At 40.2% G+C, this 12230-nt stretch overlaps 1 protein-coding gene across 2 annotated transcripts in view; it reads left to right on the forward strand.

Moving 5' to 3' along the window:
- The window catches only part of LOC129177936 (protein kinase C and casein kinase substrate in neurons protein 1-like), a 43827-nt gene extending 31817 nt beyond the window's left edge, over positions 1–12010 (forward strand). For both annotated transcript variants that reach the window (XM_054769575.1, XM_054769574.1), the window contains exons 3-10: positions 317–473; positions 555–790; positions 2404–2559; positions 3761–3936; positions 7119–7239; positions 7339–7445; positions 7597–7793; positions 9442–12010. In XM_054769575.1, the coding sequence (XP_054625550.1) occupies positions 317–473; positions 555–790; positions 2404–2559; positions 3761–3936; positions 7119–7239; positions 7339–7445; positions 7597–7793; positions 9442–9551 (1260 nt within the window). In that variant the 3' untranslated portion in view covers positions 9552–12010. The remainder of the gene's footprint in view (positions 1–316; positions 474–554; positions 791–2403; positions 2560–3760; positions 3937–7118; positions 7240–7338; positions 7446–7596; positions 7794–9441) is intronic.
- Positions 12011–12230: the final 220 nt, after the last annotated feature.

Raw genomic sequence — 12230 nt, forward strand, 5'->3', positions numbered from 1 at the left:
AAAAGCTTTTGATGAGCTTGTATTCAGAATACTTGTCCTACTACAACTATAGTACTATTATACCATTATAGTTATAGTATGCTCTACTACTACTACTATAGTACTAGTAATAGTGGTGGTAGTAGTAGTAATAGTAGTCTGCTGTGTCCTCAAATGACCAGGAATGGTATCCCATGGCCAAGGGAAAATGGAGCAGAAAGACACAATGTGATGCATAACAACACATAATAAGGGGTATTAATGAGTATCATTATATAGATGCCCATGCAGCATGTGATAAATGTTTTGTTGGACTTCCCTGTAACTTTTTTCTTAGGTGGGGAACTACAAACGTGCTGTCAAGAGATTTGATGATGGCCATCGACTGTGCAATGACCTCATGGGCTGCCTTCAGGAACGGGCCAAGATAGAAAAAGCTTATGGTGATCAGCTAACCGCCTGGTCAAAGAGATGGAGACAACTCATTGAGAAAGGTCAAATTTCATTCAACAACAAACTTGGATGGTGGGTGTGTTTTAGTCTAAATTGATTAAAGTGCATGTACATTGTGCCAGGCCCCCAGTACGGCTCCGTGGAGAGAGCCTGGCTGGCTGTAATGACTGAGGCAGAAAAGGTGAGCGAGCTCCATCAAGATGTCAAGAACAACCTGCTGAATGAGGATGTGGAGAAAGTGAAGAACTGGCAGAAGGAGGCCTATCACAAACAAATGATTGGAGGCTTCAAGGAGGCAAAGGAGGCAGAAGAAGGATTTAAGAAGGCTCAGAAACCCTGGGCCAAAAAGCTCAAGGAGGTGAGGGGATATATTATTAGGATGTGCATATTTGGCTTAACCTGACAGATGAGATGTATTATGTCGCGTTCACATTCGTCTGGGGATAAAAACTGTTTGGCAGGCACTTAAAAAAAGCTTGGAAAGTGACTGGATGAACTCTTTTCTATCATATCCATTAGCGCCATATGAGATCAGAAGTACAACAGTAAACAACATAGTGCTAGCCTGACAGGCAGCCAGTGTATGAAGCATTCCATCAACATCTTGTCAACATCCACGCTAATATCTTGGAGCCTTAGTTTGTAATCACCTCTCATTTCACCACATCCAAACCCCGCCCAAAGCTGCCACAGATGTCTCTTGAAAAGGATGCTGATTGTTCTTTCGGTCTATTTTCTATCTTCTTAGGCAGCATGGTGGTGTATGCTTTTAGCACGTCTGCCTCACAGTCTGGTTCTGGTTGAATTTGTATGTTCTCCCCGTGCTTGTGTGGGTTTTCTCCAGTTACTCTGGTTCCCATCCATCCATCCGTTTTCTATGCCACTTGTCCTCACTAGGGTCGCGGGGGTATGCTGGAGCCTATCCCAGCTGACTTTGGGCGAGAGGCAGGGTATGTCCTGGACTGGTCACCAGCCAATCGCAGGGCACATATAGACAAACAACCATTCACACTCACATTCATACCTATGGACAATTTATAGTCTCCAATTAACCTAACATGCATGTTTTTGGAATGTGGGAGGAAACCGCAGTACCCGCTTACAAGATGCGTTCAAGAATTTTATTACACATTTTGCAATAAATTTTGCCGCATTTTGTAAAAACTTTTGCAGTATGTAGTAAGTTAAATTCTTGAACGCATTTTGTGATAAATGTTGCCACATTTTGTCATAACTTATTCCATATTGCAAAAGCTATGACAAAATGCAGCAAACTTTATTACAAAATGCATTCAAGAATTTTATTACAAAATGCGGCGTAATGATGTGAGGATTTATTACATTATTACGTGTTGCACCATTGTTACAGTACATAATACGGCTCTACATTGCTGCACGGTGGCCTTGCGGTTTCCCCCCCACATTCCAAAAATATGCATGTTAGCAAGTTAATAGGCAAGTTAAATTCTTGAACGCACTTTGTCATAAATTTTTCTTCATTTTGTAATAGCTTATTACATATTGAAAAGTTATTACAAAATGCAGCAAAATTTATGACAAAATGCGTTCAAGAATTTAACTTATTACATATTGCAAAAGTTATTATAAAATGCGGCAATAAATTGTAAATTCAAATTCTTACAAAATTAATAATTATTATTATTATTACAAAATGTGCTTTTACATAATGACTTGAAAATGTATTATATTATTACATATTGCACCATTATTACATAAATGCTGCTCTACAGGCTCACTCTAGTTTCCAACCATGCATGCTAATGTTAATTGGAGACTCTAAATTGTCCATGACCTTGAATGTGACTGTGAATAGTTGTTTGTTTACATGTGTACTGAGACTTACTTGCGACAAGTCCCGTGTGTATCCCGCATCTCCTGCCTCTCCTGTATCCTGCCCTCTTATCAGATTGTGTATGCAATTGTGACAAAAGCCTCTGTTTGGACTTGCAGATGGAGACCGCTAAGAAAGCATACCATATGGCATGCAAGGAGGAAAAACTGGCTGCCACACGAGAGGCCAACGGCAAGACCGAGGCTTCTGTGACACCAGACCAGCAGAAGAAACTTCATGAGAAAGTGGACAAATGCAAACAGGATGTACAGAAGGTGGGGAAAAATAAGGGAAAATGTACGACTACTGTATTTGGTCTTACAGAACCACATTTCACAAGAAATGAGTTTCCATCAGGGCCATCAAAGCCCTCTCTGCTGGCCTAAACACTATCAGAAGCACTGACCTGCACTTTACAACTTAAATAGTATTAGTCCCATGAAATTGTGTTAATTCATTCACAGCACTTATCTTCATTTCGTAGCATATTTCTTGGCTGCACTGCTTCCAGTCGTGTATGCGTGTGTTAGATGTTTTTGTCCAATCAGATTTCAGGTTTTATGTGTTGCCATACAGATTGGAGGGTCACGAGACACTTCACCAGACGAAACGATGCACGAGATGGGGTCTGTGAGAACGAGACGAGATTTTAGCATTACGTTTAAGAAAAGTACAAAGAAAAAATATAAAAATGTATGACAATACAGTACATTGCAATCTACTAATTTAATACTACGTTACACCCTTCTGCATTCTGTGTGTAGGCTACCCACCCCCCGTCCACCCACCGAGACAAAGAGAGTGTATGACTGACAAAAAGGCTCATTTCGTTCACGCCGTTGTTCTCTGGAACAATTCACGGAGTGAACCCTTCTTCCTGGAGGCGAGAGACGAGGAAAACAGACACGCATGCACGTGGCATTTATTGTGTGATTAATTCATTATTTAATTATTGTCCCAGGCTTAGTGCCCACCAGGCTTTTTTTTTTCCTGAATGAGAAATCTTGTCAAGTATTAATCTCGTGAAATCTTGCGACACGAGATCTTGTGACACCCCGACATATCAATACAATCTGAATCGTCATCACGTGAACAGAATAGCAAATTGTATTTATTTTTTTAATGTTTGTTACTAGATGAATATTGATTCTGAACTGCTCCAGGTTATGTTGTAGTGTAGAGGTTTGCGGTCGTTTAGAGGCGATATATTCGAAGATAATGGGTTAACTGGGTTTCTTGCTTTAGTAATAACGGTATTCATCCCCAATGCCGTAACGCCACACATTGTTGTATTGTGATTACTGATGATTTGTATAATTGTTACGTGATAGTGGTGGTTTTAAGAGGTGTATTGGGGTGCTTCACTGAAGGCCCAGGGACGAAATGATTACTTATAGTGCTTACTGATGACTTATAATGCCCTTACTTCTGTTTGTCCACAGAAGCTTGACGTGTGTGTTGGCATTTCTCTTTCAGGCTAAAGAAAAGTATGAGAAGTCTCTGGAGGAGCTCAACAAATGTGCGCCCCCCTACATGGAGAGCATGGAGCAGGTGTTTGACCAGTGCCAGCAGCACGAGGTCAAGAGGCTGACCTTCTTGAAGGAGGCTTTGCTGGACATCAAACGCCACCTCAATCTCACTGAGAACCAAAGGTGAGTCATGTCAAAATTCTTACAAGAGACCGGCGTACTGCAAAAGACTGCCAGGAGGCTGAAACAACTCTTCTTCTCTTCCCACGTTATAAATAGGTTGCTCCAAATTGTTGTGTGCAGAGGTGGAAATTAGGACCCACTTACCTCATTTAAGGTCTTGCATGTAGTTCAGTTCATTAAGATAGTTACCTTAATGTTTCTTTCTCACTACAATTTCAATTCTGACCACAATGTGAACACTAGGAAAAAGCGTGTCCCAGTTTGATCTTGAACATCAGCTACAGATTCTTCGATATAGAACAAACTTTTTCCACCACATTTTCAGCAACACTGAAAATCAAAGGAGGCAGGGGGCCACGTATGCGTATTTTGATTTTTTTAACTTTGGAAAAGGCTAAAAAAAACTTCATATACTGTATATTTGAAACCAAGCTTTGTTTTATTATTAGTTATTAGTATCAACATTTCAGCTTCTTTTCTTTACATTTTGCTATTTTGCTCTATTTTCCCCATTTTTTTGGTCTAATTTTAGTTGCGCAATGTGCCGTGGGCCAATAAAAAAACAAGCTGTGGGTCTCAAATGGCCCCCGTCCGCACTTTGGACACCCCTGATATAGAACAATCATAACAAAGAACATAGAAAAGAAAAGAGGATACGGTAACTGGTATTTATTAAACCTCAAATAACATTAGGTTTCCAAAAACAAGCAAAACGGGACTAGGGCTTTTTCCTGTGGTGTAGCACCAATATGCAATGGGTGTCAAAGTCAATTTTTCGGCTTTGGTAGCAGTATCAGAGTTGTAACAGAGGCAGGACGCCATCTGTGTGAAAGGGCGGTAAAGGGTGGAAAGCCCGTACCAGGCTGGGAAGTTCCACAGAATCACTTCTCCAGTGTGCATGAAAGCAGTTGCTATTGCTAACGTCGTCTCGCATGGAATTGTCAGATTGCTAAATGGTGAGTCACTGTGTGAAAGCGACAGGTGAAGAAAATGCCGGATCTACTGATACAGCCCTGATGTGGCAATTTTGCTGGATCTCTTCTCTGGAAGAGGGCTAAATCGACAAAAAAACATTCCCACTCACATTCAGACCAATCGGTATTTTAGTCTCCACTGACCAAACACTACACAGATTCAAACCCAACATGTGTTGCTTGCGCAAGAACAATTCATCAGATTCAAATTGCATAGCAAAGTGTCGTCCATAAATGAGTGACTGTATTTTTATCATTTCACTCTCACTAATTAATGAATGAGCCAGCCAATGAAGTCTCTGCCACGCAACAACACAATATTGAGCCATGAGGGAGTGACTTTTAGCCTGATATAAATGATGTTCATCAATTATTTATTCCCATTTGGATTATTATTGTAGTCTAATGGATTTCATATTTAATCGTCATTACAATTAATTTTCAAGATTTCTGTTTGTGCAAGAGTGTAATAGCTTTTGTGTTTTGTGGTAAAAATTAAGTGCCGTAAGTTTGCTTGATAAAAAAACCGTCAAACAAATCTTGCGTAGTATTTACCTAACATGAGTCTCGTGAATCGTACCGGGATCCAATTTAGAATCATCTGTTCTACCTTTTATTTCCTGGTGTTTAACTGGTGAAACGCGGTTATTGTGAAGCGCAAACACATCCTTCATTAGCCACTTAGAGTGGAGATTTAGAAGTGGTTGAGGTCATTTGTGACCGTGTGCCTCAATTTAAACACATAGACTCTCAATACCAGTGATCCAACTGTACACCATAGTCACGGTTTGGTCCGTACCTCGGGTTTAAAGTCATGGTTTGGTTCATTTTCAATACAGTAATAGAACAAAATGCAAAACATAAACCTGCTAAGCTTTTGTATAAACAGCTTTAATGATGTTTAAAATTAAAAAACAAACTGCCCATCGCTGGCAGGAAATTTCCCAATGAATACAATTCTCAAATAAACATAGTATAATATATAGTATAAATATATCCTGCAGGAACAACATGGCTTGAAAAACCACTTGGCAAAACTCTGTTAGCAGCCTTACAGGTTGACTTAATATTCACTGTCGGGATATAAAATGAAGTTGGCGTAACACCCAACCCGTTTTAAATGGTATTCAATGATGATCCAATCATGTTGGTGGTTGTCACCTGATATATAAGAAGCTGACACAAATTGCGCTTCACTTTCTGGAGTCAATATTCAAAAGACTTCCACACTTTTGAATGATTTTTTCTAGCTATTATGAGCCAATAAGTCCGATGTCAACGGTCTTCCTAGCGTTGGAAGCTAGCGCTAACCTCAGCTCCTTTGGATTGTGCCACTGAAGTGGGGGATTTTATTAACACGTGGTAAGTATAGGTCTTCTGTGAAACACGCACGTCATTTTTAGTTCTTTATTAGCACAAATTAGGCTGTTTTTGTCTCAAAATAGGCTATTTACAACAAAAACAAAGACATTGTTTGTAGAAATGTACTGTATGCTCAGCCGTGGCCATCCCTCCATGTAGTCAGAATGGTGCAATCTTGATCACATGACATTTTTATATGATTCAACGACGAGATTGATAGTCGAATCAGACTACGCTGAATCGAATCGTCGAATAGTCGGCTATTTTAAGACACCCCTAATATATATTCTCAAATATGAAATCTGTGTTAGAGAGCACTTCTCCTTTATTGAGACAATGAATCCACCTCATGTGTGACATATCAAGATACTGATTAGACAGCACGATTAGTCGGCATGATTATTGCACAGGTGTGCCTTAGGCTGGCCACTTCAAAATGTGCAGTTTTACTGTATTCTGGCCCTTGGACAAATGTAATTCAGGACCCCTGACATAGAATATACCTTTAAGATTATAACGTAAAAGCTGAAATAATACTTATTTGAATGTAGAAAAGATTGAAAAAGTACTGAAAACGAGATACAGAGGTTAATCTTGTATTTTTAGGTGCTATGGTTAAACAGTAGAAAACTACCAAAGTTATTTCCTGGTTAGAGGCATTTCTATTCAGGCCAAATAAGCTATTTAAACTTCAGTTCAGCGTTGCCATGACCCAACATCGGAGCTCTCACAGCCCCAGAACTTGAATTAAACTGTTGGTTCTGTTGCCAAACGAGACAGCATCATCGTCCAGTCCCCTCTGGTGCATTCTTCGTGTCAATTTGTTCCGTTTTTCTCTCTCCTCAGCTATGCCACAATATACAGAGAACTGGAGCGCACCATCCTGGCAGCGAACACACAAGAGGATCTGAAGTGGTTCAGCAACAACCACGGGCCTGGAATGCACATGAACTGGCCCGCATTTGAGGTAGCTTACGGCTTCAAACGCATCCTTATATGGCTCCAGCATGAGGAACTCTTAAATTATATTCTGCTTTTTGGATACATTCGAATGTGTTTTGAACAGGAATACAACCCAGACCAGGCAAGTGCTCCCCCAAAGAAGAAGAAACCAGATGGAGCCCCGCCCACTCCAAGCACTGACCATGTGGCTCCCCCTGGTGACCGGAGCAGGTTAGTTCCTTTAGACTTTGGAAAAACCACACAGAATTTGTTAAGTAAAATAGAATATGTGCTGTCAAAACGTTCATTCATTAACGTTTTGTTGTAGTGTCACCCTTAAAATTGGACGTTCATTAAATGTTTATATTTTTTCTTGCTCCAGCGTGAGCAGCTATGATAAGAACCAAGCGTACTCGACTGAGTGGTCTGATGATGAGCAGCCCGCTGCTTACTCTGGAAACGAAAACGGCGGTAACGGGAACTCATTCGAAGATGATTCCAGCACTGGTAAAGGCGTCCGTGTGCGAGCTCTCTATGATTACGATGGCCAGGAGCAGGATGAGCTCTCCTTCAAAGCAGGTACGCACATTTAAAGATGTTAACTTTCAATGCTTTTGTTCCAGATGCTTCTTTTACAGCAGGATTGTGGTTATAGAAACTGCCACAGGTGGTCAAAGACTCCTAACATTGTTTTCATCTCCATTCTAATGTGTCTTTCACTTGAGATAAGGACTGAAATTAGTCAACAATGGCCACAAATTACAATGCAGGCACCTGCTCCCAATTAGAACTTGCTCCTAAAAGCCCCTCGTAAGTTTTTTTGCTGTGTAAGAACTGGTGGACAGCTTCAGCTCAGGGATGCGTGGGAATGACCTCCCGGCCTCCATCTTTTACTTTTACCGAGTTGGTGGATGAAAGCTACTATTCATTTCAAACACACCAAATATTATCATTTAATTATATTATGTCTTCTCAAGAGAAATATCTTAGACTTGTCAGTGCAACTTGGAAAGCAGTATAGGTTTACTGTCCTCTGAAAATATGACAACACACAGCCATTATTGCCTAAATAGCTGGCAACACAAGTGAGTACACTCGTCATGATACATGTATGTGCCGTTCAGAAGTGCAAATGCACGTGTCCTGTTTGTGTCCATGTGTTGTCCAGCTGTATAGATGTGGATTAGAGCTGTTAAAGTTGGTGTTTTGGGTCCAGTTCTCTCATGCAGGCCGCTGGATGTTCAACATGCACTTCATGGCAGGCAACTCTATTAGGAATGGAGAAATAGAATTATCCTCTTGAAATAGTATTGACCCTTGAGAGTATCTGACTTTTGGAAGATACAGTACACTTTCCGGTATATTCCTGACTTTCTTCCTTTATGATTCTAAAATCACGATATATAAACCCTAAAAGGCTGTTCTTTTGTTTACCACCAGTTATCCAATAATGTAGCAGATGAGAGTATTGTTACATATTTGTGGAAATCTGATTAATTCCTAATTGCATTTTTTTCAGGGATTACACACTGTTGTCACTTCGTCATTTGGAGATTTAGAAAATAGTGGTAATTATGGTGCAGTCATGAAATGAACTCATCCTTTTGTCTTTTCTAGTTGCAGGCATGACTTAAATAATCATCGTAGTTTGTGTAGCAACAAACCAGGAAATTGCCAGTGACGTGCAGTCAGGGGAGGCAGGTGAGGTTCTGCCTTACCTGCCATGATGAAAAATGAACACAAATATTGATGAAAATGAAGTAAATATTAATTATTTGCCCATTGAACTGTGTTTTAAATGTATTTTCTGTATAGTTCAAGTTGTTTTTAACATTTTCTTAGCACATCTTGGATTATATACCCAAGTTTACCAGGAGGTGATCAGACTTTTACAACAAAGTATCAGAACTTTTCTTGGAGAAGGATAGGGCGCATGTACAGATAAAATATACAGATATAAGGTAAGAGCGTGAGCGTTTTTCAGTTTTCAGAAGTATTTGAAAACAATTTGACAACATTTTTTAAAGAACGGGAATTATTCTCTTTCTTTTGTTGTTATACCCTTAACATAAAAAGTACTCCAAAGGAGTCAGTGCCTCACCGGCCATGATCCTCACCGCACTTCACTGGTAATGAATAAGAGTAATATTAAATCTAGAACATTGCAAATATGAAGCGTGGCGTCTTGTTTTCACCATCTGACACCATCCTGCCTATGACCTGACAGGCGATGAGCTGACCAAGACCGAGGACGAAGATGAGCAAGGCTGGTGTCGAGGTCGTTTGGACAACGGCCGGGAGGGACTGTACCCGGCCAATTACGTTGAGCCAATCTAGGCCAGTGGCTGGACATGGACATGCTCCTGGAGGCAGCTTGAACAGTCTTGTCCAATTGCACCACACATAGCCAGAGACTTAAGAGCGACACATCCTTTGCCCAACAGATGCGCCAAGCAGTCATCAAAACTTAGTAACCTAAAAGACAGTACATCGCTATAGTATATTTTATCCCGCTCCCCCGGGTGGGTGGACATTTCAAAACAAGAGCGGCAGTTATCCCAGTATATACACAGTCAACTATAACACATACAGTGCAGGCACATGTGGCTTCTCTGTGTAGCTGTACTTAACCTACGATACAGCTTATTTACTGCAGTCGGTTGTGCAAATGGGAAGCAAATATAATCAGTTATACCCATTCGACAGCGACAGGCTTCTCTAACCTGCATTGTGTATATACAGTGTAATGCCATTTTTGTGTAGCTTTTTTAACGCTGTGCGTGGTCAGTCACCCTTCATACATCGGGAATGCTGTGTAGTGTTAAAAGTACCACAAACAGTATCCTTTGTTTTGTTTTGTTTTTTTAGTTGAGTGCTCTGGTCCGACCTTTAATCCCGTGTGTGCAGTGTTATGTGTTTTAAGTGTTTCTGAGCGTGCATAGCAGCATGTGCTATGCAACAACTATCATTCCCTGGTTCCTACAGTCTTGTTGGGGCCACAACTTGATGCAACGCTACAACTACAAAATGCAAAAGTCACTTTTAAAGCATCGCATGCATCTGTTCTCATGAGGGGAAGCTTGCTAACGACAAGCTTGATTTTATGTTTGATTTCTTATCATGCAGTTCATTGAAAAGAGAAAAACCTTCCTTCTTAGCCACATCCACTAACATGAATGACAAGCAAAGTGGCATCAGAGCTTCTTTTTGCAGTATAAGTGGAGGGTTTGGAACAATGCCTATGCCAGCATTTTCTACCAGAGAGGGCCAATGGGGGCATGTTGATGAGCTCCACATCGCTGTGCGGAGAACAAAGCCTCGTGAACAGGACATGAATGTACTAGCGTTCAGGCGAGAAGAGGCAGTGTTGTGCTAACAAAATGCCGTCCTCGAATAAAAAACACTAGTAGCTCGTTTCTATGCTGAGCCAAAGAATGATCCAGTACCATCAACTGCGTTTTCCCTCCATGCAATAACCTCACATGTCTCCAGACAAGATCAACTTGTAGCTGCCTCCCAGTCCACCAAAATGGTATTTGTCCTCACACCACTGGGAATGACACAGGGAATATATTTACAGTCACCAGTAATGCACTGCATGTAAGGTGTTTGCAGTGTATTATGCGCTGAGATCACCTTGCTTTTTAGAAGTGAAAATCATATCAATATTTGCATTCAGCAAATTGATTTGTGTGTTATCATGCCATGGGTTGCTCCTAAATTTGTTAAAATGATGATCGGATGGGGATGATGCCTTTTCGAAGTGCTGGAGTTTAGGACTAACAGATGTGTTCAGCTCTGTGTCTGGATTTGACAGGTTTAGGCGTCCATGTGAGGAAACACATCACCAGCTCACAAGTTGTGTCTTAAGCGTATAGTTGTCCAGCAAAGCAAAAAGGACTTGTATCATCCAAATATCCAAATGGGCGCATACACACACAGCGGTCAAACACACACAAAGACACACATGACCTGGTTACATTGTCATTTTAGTGGGGGAAGCATCATCATTCAGTGTGTATGCGTTGATTGTCATTTTAGTGGGGGAAGCATCATCATTCAGTGTGTATGCGTTGTATAAATGTTACAGGAAAAAATGCTTAAAAAATGCAAATGATTGACTACTAAGACAAAATGTAGTGTTATATATGTAAATGTATGTCATTCAAATAACAGCAATTGAAAACATGACTAGACATCATATTGTATGAATTCTATGGCGATGGTCAGTGTATCATAAAAGCGTTACAACACGCGGTCAAATTTGTATATGAAGATGTAATTTAAAGATTATATTATTCTGTTGTAACTGTACAACTGTGTTGAGTTGGAAACCAGACCTAACCATGTTGAAGCAGTAAAGAGGTGTACATGTAAATGCTTTTTTTAAATGTTGATGATCTCTTCCTTATGCACACAGGGGACTGCAGCTGATGTTGTGGAAACCCTATATTAGTGGTCTATGATGTATGTTCATAGTTAGTGATGTACTTTTATCTCCTAACTGGTGTAGTGCCTGTTCATCTTGATGTAACAAGACGTTCATTTAAATATGCATAAAGATGATTATGATCACAGATAAAAATGACGATAGTGATGATAAACCCAAATCGGATTTGTTGTGATGGTGTCAGCGTTGCAAAATTGGTTTGAGAGGAAAACAAGTGTTTGGAAAAAGTGTGGTCTGTGTGTGTTTTGTGTTGTGTGTATGGTTGTGTACCATCTTTTCTAGGTTTGAAGAGAAAAATTGGTAGCACCTACATACTCAAGATACAATTAAATATTAATTTAACTCATTTGACTGGGGAGTGTAATTTTAAAAAACCTAGAATTTTGAAATTGATTTTGAAATATGCTCGTTCATCTCTAACTTGGTGATTGTGGAAAACAGCAGGAAGTGGCATGGAAAGTCAAGAGTAGAAGAAGAAATAACCGGAAATGACTGGAGGAGGCGTGAGTAGTTTAGATAAAGTCATAAAAGAAATGAAAGAAACTAGTCTCCGTTGGCAGATGGAT

The sequence above is a fragment of the Dunckerocampus dactyliophorus genome, chromosome 1, assembly GCF_027744805.1.
Source record: "Dunckerocampus dactyliophorus isolate RoL2022-P2 chromosome 1, RoL_Ddac_1.1, whole genome shotgun sequence".
NCBI classification, from domain to species: Eukaryota; Metazoa; Chordata; class Actinopteri; order Syngnathiformes; family Syngnathidae; genus Dunckerocampus; species Dunckerocampus dactyliophorus.